This window comes from Diabrotica virgifera, chromosome 7 (genome assembly GCF_917563875.1).
Source record: "Diabrotica virgifera virgifera chromosome 7, PGI_DIABVI_V3a".
NCBI lineage: Eukaryota > Metazoa > Arthropoda > Insecta > Coleoptera > Chrysomelidae > Diabrotica > Diabrotica virgifera.
In genome coordinates, this window is record NC_065449.1 from 125,494,768 (window position 1) to 125,518,304 (window position 23,537).

Below are 23,537 nucleotides of genomic sequence, written 5' to 3' on the forward strand. Positions count from 1 at the left end.
AATTGTATCACCTTTCCATACAGCATACCGGTCTCCACCTTTAATATTTAAAATCAAATGTTTTTATTGTTTAAATGTTTAATTGTTTTTATATTGTTTATAAGTTTGATCTTTTGCATAATTTTTATATTGGATATTGTTGTAACCAAATTTACCCTAAGCAGTTCTTAGATACCTGTATCAACGGATGTCACGAAAGGGGCCATTTATTTGCTAATTTCTCTGGTCTATCACACCCTTTCTTAACCCTTAAACGCCCAACCTTTTTTAGGTTCCATGTACGCCCAAGGGTGGGTAAAAAATGCCCACCTCGAAAATAGCTAATAAATTTATTGAGAGTTGTTGAAAATGGATTAAACTTAAGAATCTTATGCTTAATAAACACAGCATCTTCTAAAATATTAATATAAACAATTTAAAAACCTTACAACAAAATTACAATGTAGATTCGAAACTGGTTTCTTAACTAGTAAACAGTGTTTTCGATTAGCTCTTAGTTTTTATCAAAATTAAGGTGGTTTTACTTGTTAGAAAATGATCAAAGTTGGTATAGTAGTGTATTATATAGTGCTTAATCCAATTTTGGGATCAAATTGTAAGTTAGACCAGTTTTTTTACTATTATTTAATCAACAAACAGTAAACAACAGTTATAAATACCAGTACCGAGGTAATTAAGTAGATTAATTACTAATGAACCTGTCCAAGTACCAGGGCCGTAATCAGGCAACATAGGCCCAATATGCAGGAAATTTCAGAGGAGAGATCTTCTGAACTTCAAAATTCTCAAGATGTCATTAATCCATCCAATCAATCAAAATTATATTCAACCGCTCTGACTCAACCTAACAATAAATTCGCAAGTAAAAACCAAGCCATTTTGTTCAATTCACTTCCAAATACTAAAATTGAAGATTATTTAAATGCCATAGCAAGTAAGGTCGATCCCAATAAAATTTTCGCCATTTCCAGGATTGTAAATGATCGTATTTGCGTATATTTTACTACTGAAGAAACAGTCACCGAATTTTTAAGAACAGATAATGGAACAATAGTAATCAATCAGGAACGTATCCAAGCCAGGAAGTTAGTCACACCAAGCGAAAAACTGATAATTTCTAATGTCCCCCCATCAATACCTTACAGTATTATAGAGACTCAACTACAAAATTTTGCAATTCATCAAATACCTCCATTGGATTTTTTAAGAATAGGAACAACTAACTCTTTATTTAAGCATATCTTGAGTTTCCGACGCTATACTTACATTTCTCCTAAAAATCTGGAAAATATTCCTGTCTATATTAATTAACTATGAACAAATCAATTATCGAATTTATTTTTCACTTGAAAAACAGTCTTGTTACATTTGCAAAGAACAAGGTCATCTAGCCTCTCAGTGCAAAAAAATACAAACACTCAAACATCTATCGAAAATTCATCACCTACTTCTCAACCAAATTATATCCAAAATTGCCAGCCCATCATAACAGATGCTCAGCCAACTACCCATCCTTCACAATCTTCGCAACAATCTACCATTTCACAATCAAAAGAAACAACCATTAGTTCTCTATTAGATTCAAATCCCATTCAAACACCTATCCAGCCAGATAATGTTGAAATGAATAATCACAGCCAAAATCAACCTTACACCCTCTGACACTCAATCGTCTAAACGAGCGGTGTCAGAAATAACGTCTCCTTCAACATCAGTAGACCAGAACCCATTTAAAGAACCTCTGCGTAAATCTAAGAAAGCAAAAACTATTCCTGAAGATAATAAGAATTTAGCAGAAGATCTTATTAAATGCACTAGTTCTTTTTTCCAAGATAATTCTGACAACGGATATTTAACCCAGGAAGAACTAATTGATTTCTTCGCAAATGCATACGGCTCTGCTGATCCTCTCAGCATTGCAAAAACGTATACAGAAGATATCGAAGGACTACTCAATTTTTTAACTAAAATCCATCCAGCATTAACTCCCAAGTATCTGAAAAGTCGCTGTACAAGATTAAAAACGAAAATTAATAAACAGCATATATGCTCTTTCTCTACGGATCACAGTGATTATAGCAGCGACGCTTCTGCTAACATTTAATACAACATTCAACTGTATACTGCAATGGAACCTAAATGGGTATTACACCCATTTAGAAGAACTTAAATTAATTATAGCTAAATTTAAACCATCTGTAATATGCCTACAAGAAACCCACTTCAAAGAAGATAACTGTCATAATTTAAGAAACTATACTCCGTATTATAAGAACAGAATAACTGCTAGCCATGCTAGTGGGGGAGTAGTAATATATGTCCATAACTCATTTAATATCGAAGTAATACGTTTAAGTACTGAGTTGGAGGCAACAGCAGTATCTATAAAAGGCCCCCACAAAGTCAATATATGTAATATTTATTTTTCTCCGGACTTAGACCCGTCCATAAAAGAAATAACTGAACTCTTCAATCAAATTCCAGAACCGCGTATTATATTAGGCGATTTTAATGCCCACAATATACTTTGGGGAGGCAAAAAGACAGATTCCTTGGGACGTAAAATCGAACAAATTGTTACCGATTCTAATATAAATATCCTTAACGATGCAAGAATCACAAGGTTTAATATTTCCACCGGCAATGGATCCCCAATAGATTTATCCCTCTGTGACCCTGCCTTACAACCAACTCTGTCGTGGGATGTGACATCCCATTTGCATGGAAGCGATAATTTTCCTATCCTAATTACGAACAATAACCATATCTCCTCATTAATTCCATCCAATAAATGATGTCTGAAAAATGCAGATTGGTCTCTATATTCCTCTTTAATTTCACAAAAAATTTCTCAGTTGGTTCAGCCCTTTGATACAGATATTGATATTAACTCCAAAGTACTCCATCTCGTACAGTTTTTAACGTCAATAGCTCACGAGTCCATAGGCTATTCAACTTTTCCAAAAAAGCGTGCTCCAGTCCCGTGGTGGAATTCCCACTGTGAAGCAGCAATTAAAGAGTCAAAAAAGGCATTTTATAAATTAAGAAGGCACCCAACTTTAAATAACCAGCTAGAATTCAAAAGATTAAGGGCGTATTGTAGATACACCTTAAAGAAGAGTAAGAGAGAAGCCTGGAAAAAATATGTATCATTTTTAAATTCATCTACCCCGACTTCTGAGGTTTGGCAAATAATAAGCAGAATGTACGGGAAAAAATCATTTAACACCATTCATTACCTAGAATCTAGAACATCATAACCATATTTATTCAACTAAGCAAGAAATAGCCTCCGTACTAGCAAACGTATACCAACAACATAGCAGTGGCGAAAATGTATCTACAAGTTTCCTAGTCCATAAAAATAAATTTAATAATGCCTGTATAAATCTTGATGACCACAATAATTTACGTCTAAATGTCATATTTATGATGGATGAACTGTTAGAAACTTTAAACAAAGTTAAAGACACTAGCCCAGGGCCTGACAACATCCCTACGACATTTTTTTAAAGCTATGCCAACGGAAGGCAAACAATATCTTTTGGCTCTTTATAATTTCATTTGGACAAATAATGTTTTCCCAATTGATTGGTACGATTCCATTATTGTACCAGTTCTTAAACAGGGCAAGAATAAATCGGACCCAGAGTCTTACCCACCAATCTCTCTAACATCTAATATGTGTAAAGTACTTGAAAAAATGGTAAGCAACCGGCTAATGTGGTACCTAGAAAATCGACAGCTACTTAGCCCTATACAAAGTGGATTTAGAAAGTCCAGATCTACATTAGACAACATAGTGGATATTGAATCGGTAATTCATGAGTCATTTGGATGTGGTCAAGAATGTCTGGCTGTATTTTTTGATATAACGCGTGCATATGATACAATCTGGAGATCAGATATCATAGGAATCCTGTCAAGTTGGTCGATTAAAGGAAATATTATCAAGTTTATTAATCATTTTTTATATAGGCGAAACTTCAAAGTTCGAATAGACAACTTTTTTTCAGACTCTAAAATCCAATTAAACGGTATTCCTCAAGGGTCTACTCTTAGTGTTGCACTTTTCCTTATTGCCATCAATGACATCGCTAAGTCACTTAGCCCATTAGTCAAAGCCCGTCTATTTGCTGATGATCTTGTTATATTCTGTCGTGGTAAAAATATATCAACAATGACTACACATATACAGCAAGCCATTTACAAACTAGAGAATTGGTCGAATACTACTGGCCTAGAATTTTCACCCACTAAAACGAAAGCAATGATCTTCAGTAAAACTCCAAAGAAACAAATAAATCCACCGAAACTCTTCCTAAAAAATTTACCAATAAAGTATTCAGAATCGATCAACTTCTTGGGAGTAAAACTGGATAGCCGACTATCTTGGCAATACCACATCCACTCTCTCCGTCTGTCAGTTCAAAACGGCCTTAACTTAATGAAAAGTATCTCTCATAAACAATGGGGTGCCGATTTCCAAACTCTTATGACTGTATACAAAACCCTAATTCGTTCAAAACTAGATTATGCTGCTGTTGCCTACAACTCAGCCAAAGGTTCACTATTGAAAGTGCTAGACACAGTTCATAATTCAGCAATTAGAATTGCACTGGGAGCGCAATACACAAGCTCAGTTGAGTGTATGTATGTTGAATCAGACGAACCATCCCTTCAACTCAGGAGAGAATACCTTAGCCTCATGTATGCCTTTAGAGTATCAACTAACCCACATGTACCTGTTTATAAAAACACATTTACAGATAGATTTCTATCGATATTTAATTGTGGGAAAAGATTGGATCCTCCGTTTTATCATCGAGTGAGAGCAACGTTACAAAGCTTAGACACAATAATTCCACCCACTTACAATATTTTTAAAGTCAGCCAACACATGTTACCATGGACAATTGCTCTCCCTGCTTGTACAAACTATATATATTCAAACTTATACAAACCTATCTGCATTCAAGAAATGTGACACACCAGCAAAAATCTTCAATCAGAGATTATTAGAGATATTAAATGGTTTTAATGATCACATCCATATTTATACCGATGCATCCAGATCTGCAAATGGAGTAGGAGCGGCTTTCACAACAGATAACTATAACAGTTCCTACCAGCTCCCTCCCCAAACCTCCATATTCTCACCTGAACTCTTTGCTATCCTCCAGTCATTAACGTTTGTTAACACACATGACATCAAATTCTCAATAATCATTAGCGATTCCCTAAGTGCATTAACAGCCTTAAAGCAAGTACACCTGTACACCCCAAACATCCTATCCTCCTCTTAATTAAGGCGGAACTCTTGATATGCCAACAAAATCAAAGATTAGTTTAGTTCCTCTGGGTACCATCACATTGCGAGATAAGTGGAAATGATAAAGCTGACACATTAGCAAAAAATGCGAGTGAGAATCCGTTAACAGACATCATAACTACTTGCGTTCATACTGATCTAAAGCATAAGAACAAGATCATGACAAAATGGCAAACAAATTGGAACAAATCAAACTCTACATTAAGAACAATCAAACAAAGTATATTACCGTCGAAACATCCTACAAAGAGAAGAGACCAAGTGCTCATGTCCAGATTGCGACTTGGTCATACGAAGATCACCCACTACTTTATATTAAAGAAGGAAGCCCCTCCGATGTGTTATGTGTGTGATAGTAAACTAACAGTGCAACATATAATAATAGACTGTCCCCTCTACGTTATAGAACGACAACATCAACAGTTACCAACTACAATTAAAGATTGTTTAAGTGAAAATAATTCATCTAAGACTCTCAATTTTTTACCTACTATAGGACTCATTAACCAAATTTAATATAAACTTTGTAATTTAATGTCAATACAGTTCATTGCTAATAACCCTTGTGGTTGAAGCAAATTGTAAATAAAAAAAAATTACAATGTACATCAAAATTAACATACCAGTAATTCAGATTTGTCGATTTTCTCCATATTCTTTCTTTCAGCCTCCTCATTGGCGGATAATTATGTAGATTATGTAATTATACATCGATAATTATATGGATTATCTTCCTGCCAACGAGAAATTATATAGAAACATTTAGTAACAAGTTTTGCCAAGGGTGTACTTTTTATGCCCATCCATATTTAACTCAAGATGCTGCTTTTATTTTCAAAAATATTGGTAGAACCAAATTAACATTCGATAATGGGCTGTCTTTTTAACAATAAATAATTAAAAAAGAAAATTAAACACGTAATAAATATGTTACAAGGGAATACGCATTAGGTGGACATTTTTTACCCACCCTTGGGCGTTTAAGGGTTAATCTGTGTTTACAATCCAAATCATTACGCCACATAAAAAGGTAGGGCAATAAACTCACTATAGCTATAGAAATGCTCTACTACAAAATTTTAAAAGATAAGACTCTTTAGGTAATTATAACGCAACAATTACCTGCATTTTAAGACCCAGGTAGATTTTTGGGGGTGACACTATAGATGGTTTGCCGATGATTACATTCAATAATTGAGATGGTAGGTATGAATCACCTCTAGTTATATTTTAATGGCTTTGTAATTTAACTTCATGGAGGTACGAAAGAATTAGAAACTTTTAAGAATTTGAAAAAACATAGTTTTTGGGGGGTTTAGAGGTGTTTTACACAATTGTTGAATATCCCTAAAAACTCAGTTGTTTCAAATTATATGTACGTAACCTGTAAAAAACCTTGAGTTAGTCTATTTTGAAGTATATAAAATGGAGATAATCCCAAAAAACTACCGAAAAAACTAGTTTTCCGGATTTTTGAAGATGGCGCACCTTACGAATAAATCTGAAAAAAGGCAGAAATATAGTTTTTGATAAAACTCACAAAACGCAAAAAAATTAAGACATGCAGCCATCGCCAAAAAAAGTTATACGTACCTATTAAAAAAACAAAAAAAACTAAAGGCACTCGTGGGAGTGCCGACAGAAGTGAAAACTTCATATAAATTACGAGCTCAATGCTTTTACCCCATCCTAAAATAAGTGCTATACCTATATCATATAAGATATACGCGATGCGTATGCCTTATGCTATTTATGTATACATACACATAATTTATATATGTACAAAATTTATTTCAGCGAAGTGATGATGGTCGCAAATTCAATACTTTTTCCCCATCCAAGAAGTGCACAACGTCCCCAAAGAAATTTTCAATTCAAAAATTTATTTCGTCGAAGCGATGATGGTCGCTAATTTAATACTTTTTTACATCGAAAAAGTACATAACGTCCCTAAATAAGTTTCACTTCAAATATTTATTTCGTCGAAGCGATTACGGCCCTAATTCAATACTTTTCCTCCATACAAAAAGTGCACAACGTCCCTATAAAAGTTTTCACTTAAAAAATTTATTTCGTCGAAGCGATAACGGTCGCTAATTTAATAATTTTCCTTATCCAAAAAGTGCACAACGTCCCTCAAGAAGTTTTCACTTCAAAAATGTATTTCGTCGAAGCGATGAAGGTTCGCTAATATAATATTTTCCCCATCCAAAAAGTGCACAACGTCCCTCAAGAAGTTTTCACTTCAAAAATGTATTTCGTCGAAGCGATGACGGTCGCTAATTTAATAATTTTTCTCCATCCAAAAAGTGCACAACGTCCCTTAAGAAGTTTTCACTTCAAAATTTATTTCGTCGAAGCGATAAGGTCGCTAATTTATATTTTTCCTCATCCAAAAAGTGCACAACGTCCCTCAAGAAGTTTTCACTTCAAAAATTGATTTCATCGAAGCGATGACGGTCGCTAATTTAATGCTTTTTTTCCATCGAGAAAGTGCACAATTTCCCTAAATAAGTTTCACTTCAAATATTTATTTTGTCGAAGCGATGACAGTCCATAATTCAATACTTTTCCCCCATCCAAAAAGTGCACAACGTCCCTCAAGAAGTTTTCACTTCACGAATTTATTTCATCGCAGCGATGACGGTCGATAATTTAATACTTTTTTCCATCCAAAAAGATCACAACGTCCCTAAAGAAGTTTTTACTTCAAATGTTTATTTCGTCGAAGCGATGACGGTCGCTTATTTATTACTTTCTTCCCATCCAAATTTAATAATTTTTCTCCATCCAAAAAGTGCACAACGTCCCTAAAGAAGTTTTCACTTCAAAAATTTATTTCGCCGAAGCGATGACAGTCGCTAATTCAATACTTCTTCCCTATCTAAAAAGTGCACAACGTCCCCAAAAGAAGTTTTCACTTTATAAATTTATTTTGCCGAAGCGATGACGGTCGCGATGACGTTCGCTAATTCAATACTTTTTCCCTATCTAAAAAGTGCACAACGTCCCTAAAGAAATTTTCACTTCAAAAATTTATTTCGTCGAAACGATGACGGTCGCTAATTTAATAATTTTTCCCCATCCAAAAAGTGCACAACGACCCTCAAGAAGTTTCCACTTCAAAAATTTATTTCTTCGAAGCGATGACGGTCGCAATAAGGGTCGCCAATTTAATACTTTTTCCATCCAAAAAGTGCACAACGTCCCTAAAGAAGTTTTCACTTCAATACATATACGTACAAAATTTATTTCGCCGAAGAGATGACGGTCGCGATGACAGGCCCGCCGTAAGCGGGCGTGCAAGGCGTGCACCGCACAAGGGCGCCATGTCCTGGGGGGCGCCAAATCAGAAATCAAACAAATATGTAGAACAATTAACGACAGAGAACAAAATTACTATTTTTCTTTTTACAACAAATCTTGTATATTTCTTTTATATACTACATATAGAGTCAGCGGAATCACTAACTGGAAATATAATCGCTTATTTACAAAAATCTGTCGATGTAAGTTATTAGTCCGATTTCATTCCAGCTGAATATGCACGTTTGAACATAAAAATATAACTATGTAATTCAGAACCAGCAATATAAACAAAAGAGCAAGCACTTAACCTTATCTTAATGTATACCTACTCACATTTGTTTAGGTAATAAATTTCGAGAACTTTGGGAATATTATATTTCATTTACTATGAAACACTTTTTTATCGCTTTATTAATTGATGCTGAGCTTGTCTTTTTGTCCCTAAACTGTTTTTCTGTTAGTCATTCATTTTCATTATTTGAGTGGCTTCGTGATTACTATTTTCCACCAAGTAAGCATCAATTACGATTAGGATACGAATACGGAATAACAGTGTAAATTATAAATTTCTAAAAAAGACAAAATTCTTTGTGATTGTGAATTGAGTGATTGTGTTAAAGCAGCTGAAGCTTCATTCATCAATCAAAGATCAAACTGAAGGATCTTACAGTGGTCAGTGGTAAAGTAAGTGTTTTATAAAATCACTAATGTAGTTTTAAAATTTTCTATTAGGTCCAAAATGTAATACTTTACACCCCTCAATTACATTAACCGAAATAAAATCCATTTTGATATAGCAAATTATTCACGAAGTTAAAACTAAAGCAAGTTTCTTAAATTTTAAAGCTGTTTTTCTTTTTATCGTTTAAAATGTTTAAATCGTTTTGATCAAAAACATTTTTTATTTATAAAATTATTGAGTTATTTTATTTTTTTAAATTTAATTATAAAAAAATTGGCACTTTTTTGCAATGTACATATTTTCAAAACAAGCAAACTTTTAAATAATTTTGTAACACAAAAATGAGTAACCATTTTCAATTTCGTTGCAAAACGAAAACACAGCCGAACCATATTCTAGTCCAATCATAGAGTGCTGCAAGCACCCCTACCGGTTTCGAAACTTATTAGTCTCTCATCAGGAGGCACATATGCTGCTCTCCCTGATCCAACCAAAACAAACCCCAGCGTGCAGTCCCGGATTGCAACGAACGAAATGGCATAGATGCCCTAGCGGCAACTGCTAGCAAAAAGACTAAGTTTTCACTCTAATGGCATATAAAACAACATAATGCTATTCTACATCCCACCAGAATGAAAACAATGGGAACCTTCTCTGGTTACACCTCCGAGGCTTCTACAATTTGCAAGCCATACGGATGCTGAGACTAAGGAAGATAAGGGAATTCTACAATTTACAATTCACGTCCCCATCTGCTCAGTGCGGTAAAGTTCCAACGAGAACTGGGGTTTGTTTTGGTGGGGTTTGTTTTGGTTGGATCAGGGAGAGCAGCATATGTGCCTCCTGATGAGAGACTAATAAGTTTCGAAACCGGTAGGGGTGCTTGCAGCACTCTATGATTGGACTAGAATATGGTTCGGCTGTGTTTTCGTTTTGCAACGAAATTGAAAATGGTTATTCATTTTTGATTTACATTTACTCTGTGTGGAGTATGAAGGGAACCATTCTCGTTGGAACTTTACCGCGCTGAGCAGATGGGACGTGAATTGTAAATTGTAGAATTCCCTCATCTTCCTTAGTCTCAGCATCCGTATGGCTGCAAATTGTAGAAGCCTCGGAGGTGTAACCAGAGAAGGTTCCCATTGTTTTCATTCTGGTGGGATGTAGAATAGCATTATGTTGTTTTATATGCCATTAGAGTGAAAACTTAGTCTAATTTTGTAACAATTTGTGCTATTTAAGAATATAATATTAGTCCATTCACTCACGGTAAAATATTGCAAAACCTCACAATTTCGAATCATAGATATTATGGTCCATTTACTCGGTTTTTGCTCCGAATTTTGAAGAACCACTGGGATTGACATGAAATTTGGCATATTGGCATACACATAGCTAACATGTCCAAGAAAAAAGTGATATTGTGCCGATGCGTGATTTTTTTTTCTGAAAGTGAGTTTCCCGGTTTCACCCCTTCTAGAGGGTGAAAAAACATACTTTCAAAATAAGTCCGTAATTGGATAAAATTGACAATTCTAAAGAACTTTTGTTCTATGTGCTTTTTTTACAAAACAATACTTTTCGAGTTATTTGCGAGTGAATATGTTCATTTTTCAACAAACAAAAATGCGTTTCTATTCAACAGTTTATGGTAAATAACTCAAAAGGTAAGAATATTATCCAAAAAAATATTCTTAGCAAAAATATAGCTTATAAAAAAGTTTAAAAAAATGGTGTATATATGAAGCCTCGAAACCTGTAGTGTAGACCTACCAGAAGCAGAGTTGTTGTAGCTAATGAAAAGTAATATCTTATTTGTCAAATTTGTCAAAAGATAAACCACAACTCATTGAAATATTTAATTTGAAATTTGACTGATAACAACCTACTTTTCATTAGCTATAACTCTGCTTCTACTGGGTCTACAGACTCAGTATATACACCATTTTTTTCACATTTTTCTAAGCTATATTTTTGGTATGAATATTTTTTCGAAAAAATAATTAATTTTTGAGTTATTTGTGTAAATCCGTCGAAGAACATGTTTTTCTTGTTGAAAAATGAACTTTCACTCGCAAATAACTCGAAAAGCATTTACTTAGAACAAAAGTTGCTTTAGAATTAATCAGTTTACCCAATTGCGGACTTATTTTGAACTGATGTTTTTTCACCTCCGAGAAGGGCTGAAAACCCACGGCACTATATCCCTTTTTTCTTTGACATGTTAGCATTGTTAGCTATGTGTGTACCAAATTTCATGTCAATTCAAGCGGCTCTTTAAAACCCACAGCAAAAAGCATAATATGTATGTATGTAAGAAAACTAAGGGTCTTTCTGAAAGCCCAGTCCATATAGTTATAGTTGAAGAGGGGGCGGCATAATTGGAATTGCACGCGGGCGATCAAACTGTTAGCGGCGTCTCTGCGCGATGACGGTCGCGAAATAAATCCTTTTTCCCTATCGAAAAATAGGTTTTACATTTATTTTAAATTTAAATACTTCTATACAATTTATGTATAGATACAGATAATATGGATACGTACAAAATTTAGTATGTCGAAGAGATGACGGTCGCTATGACGGTCGCGAAATAAATCTTTTTTTCCCATCCTAAAATAGGTTTTACATTTATTTTAAATTTAAATACTTCTATACAATTTATATATACATACAAATAATACATATATAGCATAAGCGATGACGGTCGCAATGACGGTCGCGATGACGGTCGCAATGACGGTCGCGAATTCAATGCTTTTTCTCCTATCCAAAAATCGCACAACGTCCCTAAAGAAGTTTTCACTTCAAAAATTGAGGTTATGTACACTCGACCTTCGGGTCCATAAAAATAGATGTTTTGTAAAAGCCTCAGCTGTGCGTGTGAATTTTTTGTAATTTATAAACTTTAAAAACAAGGTTTTTGAGGGGTTTAAAAGTGATTCGCCCAAGTTTTAAATATCATAAAATACTCACTTATTTCAAATTATACATGATCTTTCAACAAAACCTTGAGTTGGTCTATTTTGAAGTCTATAAAATGGAGAAAGTCCCCAAAAACCCCCTAAAAAAACTGTTCCGGATTTTTCAAGATGGCCCAGTTGACGGAAAAATCTGAAACAAATCAGATAGATAGTTTTTGATAAAATACACAAAATGCAAAAAAATTGGACCTGCTGCCATCTATGGACGAGTCCATAAAAAATGGACATGTTTTGTGAAAGCCTCAGCTATACGTGTGATTTTTTTGAAATTTTTAAATCAATTTCATAGGGCAGTCAATGAGGGTATTTGGCTCCGAATTCCATCCTACTACATCGATTTACTTGATATTTTCACAGTAAGTAGGGAATAGCTCAAGAAACAAAGTCTACCCTATGCCGATGTGTGCTTTTATCTTGAGGGTGGTTCCCACCTCTTCTCGGGGGTGAAAAATTTTTTGGTTAAAATAGCCACGGAAGAGGCTAGAGAACCTAATTCTAAGCAAAAGCTGCTCTATAATTATTTTTTGAAAACTCAATACTTTTTGAGTTATTCGTGGTTGAAAATTGGCCATTTTCATTGAAAAATGACACCTTTTCGGACGGATTTTTGCGAATACCTTAAAAACTATACATCTAACAAAAAAACTATATAAAATATTTCTGTAGGTTATAAAAAAGCAAAGAGATTCGTTTCTTCATAAATCTTCTAGTTAAAATACAAAGAGGGATATGGTAGGTAAGAAGAGTTTGATTTTTTGCTGCATGCTCAAATCGGTGTATTCAACTTGAAATAACAGAGAAACTGTCGATTTTAGGTTTATAATGATACTAATAACTTTTGTAGTGCTTAAAGAGACCTTTAAAATGAGTAGTATTAGTGGTCGATTACATTCAAACTAAGCGAGATATTCTGCAAAAAAAAGTTGATGACTAATGTATTTCAAGAAGAAATGAGAAGTTTATTTAACCCCTCATCCATCAGAATTTAAATACATCGTTTTCCTTCTACAATACTTTTTATTATAGTGTTATTTCTGTGTTCAAAAAGTTGGACTGAATTAAAATGAATTGTTTTTGAAAAAAATAAGATTAAATTATAGAGCGCATTTTTAAAGTTTCTTAAAAATTTTCCTTTCTCCCCATGTAACTCGACAAAGATAAGAGATACGAAAAAAAGATTCCACACAAAAATGTTAGGCTTTTTCAGATAAAAATTTCTTTTTTATTTTTTATTACTGTATCTCTCATCATTTTCAAGTTACATGGAAAAAAAAGAAGATTTTTAAAAAAATTTAAAAATACTCTCTTGAATTTGATATATTTTTTAAACCATTCATTTTAAACCCGTCCAACTTTTTGAACATAGAAATAACACTATAATGAAAGGAATTGTGGAAGGAAAACTATGCACTTACATTTTGGTGGATGGGGGTTAAAATTACTTCTCATTTTTTCTGAAAATACATTAGTTATCAATTTTGTTTGCAGCATATCTCGCTTAGTTTTAATGTAATGGACCTTTAATATAGCTCATTTTAAAGGTCTTTTCAAGCACTACAAAAGGTATTAGTAGCATTATACATCTAAAATCGACCGTTTCTCTGTTATTTCAAGTTAAATACACCAATTTCAGAATGTACCAAAAACAAACTATTTTCACCTACCATATCTCTTTTTGTATTAAAACTACAAGATTTATGAAGGCAAGTGTCTCTTTGTTTTTTTTTATAACCTACAAAAACGTTTAATATAGTTTTTTTAGTTAGATGCATAGTTTTTAAGGTATTAGCAAAAAACCGTTCGAAAAGGTATTATGTTTCAATGAAAATGGCCAATTTTCAACCACGAATATCTCAAAAAGTATTGAGTGTTAAAAAAAAATTATGGAACAGTTTTTGCTTAGAATTAGGATCTCCAGCGAATTCCGTGGTAAGTTTAACCAAAAAATTTTCCACCCCTAAGAAGGGGTGTGAACCATCCCCAAGATAAAAGCACACATCGGCATAGGGTAGACTTTGAACTAGGAGATAAGTAGAGGCTAGGCCCAAAATTTCATTAAAATCCATGCAGTAAGATAGAATTCGGAGGTAATATCATATTCTTGCTCCCATTGACTGGCGTATCAGCCCAACTAAAAAAAATTAAATCTAAAAATCTAAGTTTTTGGCTGTGGGGGAGGGGTCAGGGGGATGGCAAGCTAAAAATCCGCGTAATCTCATTTTTTAATTGCATAGAACGTAAAAAAAATGAAAAAAATTGAATTCTGGTGGTGAGGGCATTTTGCCTATCTTAACAGGGGGTATCGTTTGCATTTTCTATCGTAAAGTGTCAATGGAAAAAATAATATGTATTTTAATAGAAGGGACTCAAAAATGTCATTATATGGTATTATAATAAGTTATTTTGATTTAAAACAAATTTTATAGTGTAGAAAACGTTAAAATGCCGTTTTTACATTTTCCTCCATTCCCAAAATACGTCATAATTGATTTGGCTGAAAATTTGCCCGCAGATAGCCAAAACATAGTACTTTAAGTAGTTAGAATGATTTTAATTATATTATAGTACTAAAAAAGTTACATGCAATTATATCAGACTTAAAAGTATATTAGTCCAGTCGGGATAGCATTTGGCCTTGCATGCCGAGCTGCCCAAAATTTTATTTTTCTAATCTTTAGGGGGATCAATAGTAGCCTAAATTTAAAATCGCGAATGAATTCCTCCGTTACGTTAGCCGCCATCTTGATTTTTTTTTGGAAAATGAGACCCGTTTTTGCTCAATATCTCCACCAGTTTTACCTTTGCGACAGAAATGGTAGGAACTGAAATTGTTCCAAATAAATCGTATTTTTATTACAATTGCTTTTTAACAATTTTTGTCGTGAGGTCGATATTTTCCGAGTTAATTGTACTCACAGTAGAGGCCTATATTTTTGACTATAATATTGCATGTAACTTTTTTGGTATTGTAATATATGTAATTCAAATCCTTCTAACCACTCAAAGTCCTATGTTTTGGCTATCTGCGGGCAAATTTTCAGCCAAATCGATTATGGTGTATTTTGGGAATGAAGTAAAATGTAAAAAACGGTATATTAACGTTTTCTACACTATAAAAATTGATCAAAAGCTTGTTTTGAATAAAATTAACTTGTTATAATGTCATATAATGACATTTTTGAGTACCTTTTATTAAAATATTATTTTTCCATTGATACTTTACGAGAGAAAATGCAAATTTTTTAAATAAATACCAAATCACTGTAAAATCGCTTAAAATAACATTTTGAGAAAAAAAAGAAGAAGAAGATTTTTTGACCTTAAATCTCTTATTTTTACGTCCCGCAGAAGCTATACACCAAGTTTCAGAAAAAACGGAGATTCAAAAGTTTTTTTGATCCAAAATTGAGTGATTTGAAATGGAATCACCCTAATACAATATTCCAGTTCACAAAATAAAAACCAACAGCCCGTCGCGTCGGTCGTTCGTCACCATTAATCCCTTTATCCTAAAGATAAATAACAGTTTGTCGACGAAAATTCCATTCGATCAAATGTTCGTCGACGAATTGTCCATTCGATGAATTGTGCATTCGACCAACTGTTTGTCGACCAAATGTTGTCGACCAAATGTTGTCGACCAATTTTCCGTCGACGAAGTGTTCTCGACCAACTTTCCTAGACCCCGCTTGTTTACCCAAAAATAAATAAGTATATTATTAACAATTGTTTGCGTTTTATAATTGTTTCCGTCAACACACCCACCAACGGAATATTGGTGACCCCGCGAATATTTAAAACGCCGCGAAAATTAAAAAAAAATAGTGCTAATAATATACTTTTGCCGGTGTTAAATACAGTGAACATCGAAAATGACGGACGGTACCAGTGCCAATAACAGTGCTTCAGGATAACAGTGCTTCAGTTGATCGGATTTCAGTTAAAATCCCACCGTTCTGGCGCAATGATCCTGAAATATGGTTCCTGCAAGTAGAAAACCAATTTACACTGGCAAACATAACAAGTGACGCAACAAAATTCAACTATATAGTTGCTAATCTCGAAACAGCTTACATATCAAAAGTTAGGGACATCATTGTGTCACCACCAGCTACAGAGAAGTATGTAAAATGAAAGTCAGAGTTAATTAAGAAACTTAGTGCATCTCAACAACAAAAAATTAGAAGACTACTTGAGCATGAAGAACTGGGCGATCGAAGACCTTCTCAATTCTTACGACATTTACAGTCTTTAGCAGGCATCAGACAGTATCAAACAATATTGTAAGGTCTCTGTGGTTAGGTAGACTGCCATCGTCTACACAGGCTATTTTAGCTACTCAAGCTAAGGCTAGTTTGGACGCAGTTGCTGAGCTAGCGGACACAATCTCTGAAGCTATAGCTCCTAGGGCCCAAATTTCAGAAACTTCCAACGCGCGTGAAAGTACCATCGATAAATTGACAGCCGAATTAGCTGAAATGAAAATTCAGCTAGCTAGCTTGTTGCAGGTTCAAGCACAAACTAACACATACCGTCGTAACCGCAGCAACTCAAGAGGCAGAAGCTACAGCAGGGAACGTGATAGTGACATTTGTTGGTATCACTACCGTTTTGGTGACCAGGCTCAAAAGTGTTCTCTTCCGTGCAAGCATCAGGAAAACCTCGCGGGCAGTCGGTCAGTGCGGCATCCGATCCAAGCCCAAAGTCTCGCCGCCTTTTCGTAACAGACTATGCAACTAAAAAACAATTTTTAATCGACACCAGTGCCGATCTGTGCGTTTTTCCGCGAAAATATGTACGGGGTGCGCGCGAAAAGAGTAGATACGAACTATACGCGGCCAATGACACTAAAATCGCGACATACGGTTATGTGAACTTGACTTTAAACATCGGACTACGGCGTGATTTTACGTGGCGATTCGTAGTGGCGGACATTTCAAAGCTTATTATCGGAGCATATTTTCTTTCCCATTTCGCTCTCCTAGTGGACATTGCTAACCAGTGCTTAATAGACAGTACGACAACCCTTCGAACTAAGGGACTCGTTAAAGAGCGTTTCGATAGTAGCGTAAAGACTATCGCGGAAGTGTTACCATGAACTGTTGCTACGATTTCCGGAAATCACGCGACCCGCCGGTATCGTGAAAGACATTCAGCATCAAACCAAGCACCACGTCGATACAACACCAGGTCCACCCGTTTTTTCTAAGCCTCGACGATTAGCACCTGACAAACTGCAATGGGCTAAAAAAGAATTCGAAAATCTTCTACGACTAGGCATCATAAGACCATCAAAAAGTAACTGGTCTACTCCACTGCATATGGTCCCGAAGAAAGGTGAGGAATGGAGACCCTGCGGAGATTATCGACGTTTAAACCAAAGAACAGCTCCAGATCGATATCCAATTCCGCACATCGAAGATTTCGGTCAGTCGCTAGCTGGTAAGATAATTTTCTCTACAATAGATTTAGTGAGAACATGCAACCAGATACCAGTAGCCACCGAAGACATACCAAAGACCGTTACCACATCATTTGGGCTGTACGAGTATTTATATATGCCTTTTGGTTTACGAAACGCAGGACAGACATTCCAGCGTTTCATAGATCAGATTGTACGTGGTCTAGACTTCGACTACGCCTACATCGATGACATTCTCATTGCGTCAGAATCCGAAGAGCAGCATATGTCGTATTTGGAAGAAATTTTCAAAAGGCTCAAGCAGTTTGGCGTTGTGATAAATCCAGCAAAGTGTCAATTCGGCAAAAACGAGATTACCTTTTTGGGATATACAATATTAGCAGGAGGACTCACACCTTCCCAAAAAAAGTAGCAGCTGTACAAAATTTCACTCATCCAAAAACAGTGAAAGACCTACGCAGATTTCTAGGTATGCTATACTTCTACCGAAGGTTCATACCCAATGCAGCTGAGCTACAAGCACCACTACATGATGCCCTAAAAGGTAATGTCAAAGGAAAAGCACCAATTGAATGGACACCACAGCGAATCCAAGCCTTTGACGACTGCAAAAATAGTTTAGCTAACGCTGCTTTACTGATCCACCCTGTAAACGATGTTGATATCTCCACCACTTGTGATGCTTCTGATTTTTGTTCTGGGGCTTTACTACAACAAAAAATGGATACAGGTATGAAACCTTTAGCTTTCTTTTCTAATAAATTCTCACCTAGCCAAAAGAAATATAGTGCATACGACAGAGAACTATTAGCTATATATTTAGCCATAAAACACTTCAGACATATGATCGAAGGCAAGGACATAACGATATACACAGATCACAAACCAATCACCTTCGCCTTTACTCAGAAGCTAGACAAATGTAGTCCTAGACAGTTCAGATATTTAGCCTATTTATAGGACAGTTTTGCACTAACATTCAGCACATTTCTGGATTAACAAATATTGTGGCAGACGGACTATCTCGAGTCGATAGCATCAAGAAAGATATTGACATCATGGACTTAGCTCTCGCACAAGAAACTGATCCAGAACTGCAAACTTTCTTAAGTGAGAAAACATCACTGCAAATGAAGAAAATACGCTTTTCCGAACAAAACGTGAGTTTATACTGTGACATATCAACATCTACAGCCAGACCATTTGTACCGAAACCACTTCGAATGGCAATTTTTCGCACCATGCATAACCTAGCACATCCTGGAATCAACAGTTCTGTGAAGGTGATCACACAGCGATATGTCTGGCCATCCATTAAATCAGATGTGAGAAAATGGACTCGAGCGTGTCTACAGTGCCAGAAATCGAAAATATCGCGCCACACCTACTGGAAGTTTTCTACCACCTTCCAGCCGATTCGAACATGTCCGCATAGACATTATAGTGATGCCGATTTCAGAAGGAAACAGTACTATCTAACATGCGTCGACCATTTCACACGTTGGCCAGAAGCTTTCCCAATGCCTAATCAAGAAGCAGACACAGTAGCCAGAACATGTTTTTCTGGTTGGATAGCTCGTTTTGGCACTCCCAAGCGCATCACAACAGATCAAGGCCGACAATTCGAATCGCATTTAAGGACAACCGCCTATCATCCTCAAGCAAATGGTATGGTAGAAAGGTTTCATCGACAGTTAAAAGCAGCAATTCGATGTCATAAAAATATCCGATGGACCGACAGCCTACCTTCAGTGTTACTGGGCATACGAGCAGCGTGGAGAGAAGATTTAGGTACTTCAGCCGCCGAACTCGTTTATGGAGAACCATTGTTATTGCCAAGTGAACTATTGTTTTCGTCGCAAAGAAACACCGACGACAGTGCTCACATTTACTTAAAAACACTTCGAAACCATTTCGAAAATCTCCGTCCTAAGCAACCGTCGCATCATGGATCCAAAAGCACCTTCATTTTCAAAGACATGAAAACCACCTCTCACGTTTTCGTCCGCCGTGATACCATCAAAAGCAGCTTAGAAAACCCATATCACGGTCCTTTTCCAGTTATTAAGCGAGGAGACAAGACTTTTGTCGTCCGTGTAAATGGAAAAGAAATAACAATTTCCATAGACAGATTAAAACCGGCGTACGAGCTTCACGAAAGTATCCATCACGAGCCAGAAAGAATGACAGTGTCCAGCAAAACGAACACAGACAATGAAAACAGCAGACCGAAGAGGAAAACAAGATTTACTGGAAGTTATCAAGAAAGTGTCGGTTAGCAGTGAAATCATTGATTTTTTTTCCTCGTATAAACATTGCGTTGTTTTTTTTCTATTTTCATTTTTTCATCATATGTATGTATTATGTATTATCTATCGTCTTATTCTCTCAAACGGGGGTGTTATAGCGATACGCTTTAATTACTATTTTTGCTAAATTTTTAATAACTTTTCTCAAAACGAAATAACATTAGTCATTTAAAATTCACATTTAATATACAAACCATATGCTAACAAGGGCCGTTAAGTTTAAGAAACGAAATGTATCCCTAAGCAGATTGTATAAAATTAATGTTTTTTTCAAGGAAACACTAATAGATTTCGAGGCCAGATTGCCACGCTCTTTATGCCAACTTCTTAAAATACAGAAAGGTTCTCATCTTTTAAAACGCAGATGTAGTAATTTATTGCCTTTCTAGCCATATTATAAAACCGCAAGCATGGTGACATAATAGAGTGTGGTGGTCTCGCAGTATCGACACAGCAAGCGCGCAGTTCAGACACACCCTCGCTAAAACAACAACAAAACCCTTACGAGATAATAAACGAAGCACGCTTGTTTACCCAAAAATAAATAAGTATATTATTGACAATTGTTTGCGTTTTAATTAATATTATTTTATGTAATTGTTTCCGTCAACACACCCACCAACGGAATAGATATATTATATGGGGTCTAGAAGTAAATAAAAAGAAAACCGTATACTTGTTCATTGGAGGAGAACAAAAAGATCGCATATTAGACGATAATACCACGATACAGCAATGCTGTGGCTAGTATCTAGGTATCTGTGGCTAGTATCTAGGTATCTAAGTTAGTTAATTAAACTTATGAAAGTAGTGATTCTGCAGTGGAATCTCGTAGATTACTACAGTCGGAAAATGAAAGATTACCCATGAACGATCACATCAATCACTTATTTTGTATTTGCTGTCTTTTTCTATAAATAACAAACGTTTGTCATAGAAAAAGACAGCAAATACAAAATAGGTGATTGATGTGATCGTTCATGGGTAATCTTTCATTTTTCCGACTGTATATGTGTTGCTTATCTAAAACTAACGTTAAGTAGTTTTTTGTTTATTCTTAATGTTTTTTTTTATTTTTTCAGGTAAGTGGAATGTTACCAATCGATCAAGAAAATAAAGTAAGTTCGTAGGACAATGAATCGTAAAAGTGGTATATCTATGATAGTAAAGTTTTAAAGGTTACATTTTATGAGACTTCTGTTTATACTTAAATTACAATGTCCTTAAAATATGTAGGATTACGTATTTTAAAAGAAACGTCATTATATTAGAGTATTGTGGATTTTCCAAACAGAAAGTTGGAGGATCTTCTCGATTAATAGTTTCTTTCTTAATTATTTTTTTAGTATTAATATTAAGATTTTTGGCTTCCTCGCTGTGGAATGTGTATGTCCGTTCCTGGAGTTTTATCAGATTTTAGTTGTTTTACTACTTTTATAAATTCTTGATAGGTAGGTGCATCTTCTTCTTCATCTTGGTTATCTGTTATATCTTCTTCTGCGTCGATTGCTTGATTGCTTGTATTTATATCTTTATAGTGATTTTCCCAATTAGACTGGGAGATATTATACAGAAGTTCAGCCACGATTTTCTGAGTCCTGCGTTTTTCAATACTGGAAGGGTATTACAATTTCTTACAATTTCTGGAAACATCCACAAATTTCCTGTGACATTTTCCTCTAAAAATTAGATTTTTCCAAAAAATAAAAATGGGGTTTTCGATGAATTTCTGTGTCCTGCCATATCCATAGACTGACAGGATACTATCGATATTATGAAGAAAATTTTTTGGGCAGGAGAGTTGCAAACGGACTAAAGGAGTATACATGTATACAAACATGTAAGGAAACTAATGAAATTTTCATGATTTTCTGGGTCCTGCCAACTAAATAAATTAAACATATTTATTTCAAAATTATCAAAAAAAATGTTGGCATGAGGTCTCCTAATGGTTAAGTAAACTTGTCCCTTGGAACATTCTGCGGACAGTTTTCACCCTGATTCCGTGATTTTCTGAGTCCTGCCTTTAAAAAGTTATAATACTCAAATGCAATCAATACTTCTTCGGTACTCGGCAGGAAGGTTAAACGGTTCTAGTAAGACGGCAGAAGTCCTAGATTTGTAAGAAAATTCGTGAAAAATTCCACGATTTTCTGAGTCGTGCCATTTTGCATATGTGTCAAGAATCTTAATATAAGTCTATTTACAAAGGGACAGGATGGTTTTATAGTAATAAACTATAGGGTGGTAATATGGGTGGGGCATTAGTGTGACAAAGTCCAATTACTCGTTTGTCGTAAGAGATACGAAAAAAAGTTATTTAGGTAAAACGTGGGTCACAGATAGATTGGCGCGCATACGGATAATATGAGCGGTTATATTACCCGTATGCGCGCCAATGGTGAATATTAAATTCTTAATTGTATGTCAAAAAATGTGCAATAACTACGTCTTAAAACCAACCAAATTTCATTTGCATATCTTAACCGGTTTTAAAGCAATAAATAAATCGTCATTTTTTAATAAAACACCCCCTATCTCGGAAACGAAGCATTTGCGGACATACCGTTTATAAAGCAAACTCTCATTATTTTTTTATACAGAATTTCCTCTTAAAGTTGGCCATACTTATTTAAAACACCCTGTATTGATGAAAAACATGGCTAGTTAGAATCCCTAACATTTTTATGGTCCAATTTAAGTGAATGAATCAAAAAACAAAATGTTGAGAAAACATGAGGCTATAGTCGGAATTTAATTTTAGTATTTTATAAATGCTAGAATGTTCCACAGGGTGATGCGAACTTTGAGAAAAAAACACAGTTTGATTGGTACACCCGGTATACAATGAAAATTTAACTGTTTAGCAACATTACTATTACAGCGATATTGTTAAAGAATAAGGCTATAATATATTGAAAAATGACTTAAATCGGACCACAGGTTTAGGAAATTCCAGACATCAAAATTGACCCATTTTTAAGGTGTCCGGTTAATTTTGCACCCCAGTGTATATTATTTTCGGCAGTAAATTGATACAAACAGATTACTCAGGTGGTTTTTGGGATTTCTGAACAAGAATGTTACAGTAGAACCGATCCTCGGAGCACCTAGTGCTCAGGGTGACTGATATACATGTCATCTTCTGGAATTTCGAGGCTTTCCTACACTAAAGTGATGCAAGTAGGTTACTAGAGGAGTTTTGGGGTTTGCTAGAATCGTCCTCCGAAAACCATCTAAATTTGAGATGACGTACATATCAGTCACCCTGGGCACCAGGTGCTCCGAGGGTCGTTTGTAATGTCACATTCGTGTTCGGCTATCCCAAAAACCCTCGAATAATCTGTTTGCATTAATTTAGGGCCGATAGTCCACGAAACTTCAGATCACGTGCCTTAGCAGTAACTCTGGGCACCAGGTGCATCGGAAGTCGGTTCTTATTGCGTATTCGTGACTCCAGAAACCTCCCGAATAACAAAATTTTGCCCTTAATATACTGATT

At 35.2% G+C, this 23,537-nt stretch overlaps 1 protein-coding gene across 1 annotated transcript; it reads left to right on the forward strand.

Annotated features, from left to right (window-relative positions):
• The first annotated feature begins 741 nt into the window (after positions 1 to 741).
• Positions 742 to 17,028, forward strand: LOC126888591 (uncharacterized). The gene is made up of 3 exons (XM_050656943.1): positions 742 to 934; positions 16,245 to 16,425; positions 16,563 to 17,028. Exons 1-3 carry the CDS (start codon positions 742 to 744, stop codon positions 17,026 to 17,028), a joined length of 840 nt encoding a protein of 279 aa, XP_050512900.1.
• The last annotated feature ends 6,509 nt before the right edge of the window (positions 17,029 to 23,537 follow it).

What these genes read in the sequence shown, in the direction of transcription:
- LOC126888591 (XM_050656943.1), top strand. Translation starts at nt 742, where the DNA reads ATGCAGGAAATTTCAGAGGAGAGATCTTCTGAACTTCAAAATTCTCAA. An exon ending in TTATTTAAATGCCATAGCAA is followed by an intron (nt 935 to 16,244) that starts GTAAGGTCGATC and finishes ATCGGATTTCAG; the next exon opens with TTAAAATCCCACCGTTCTGG. An exon ending in TCACCACCAGCTACAGAGAA is followed by an intron (nt 16,426 to 16,562) that starts GTATGTAAAATG and finishes AGTCTTTAGCAG; the next exon opens with GCATCAGACAGTATCAAACA.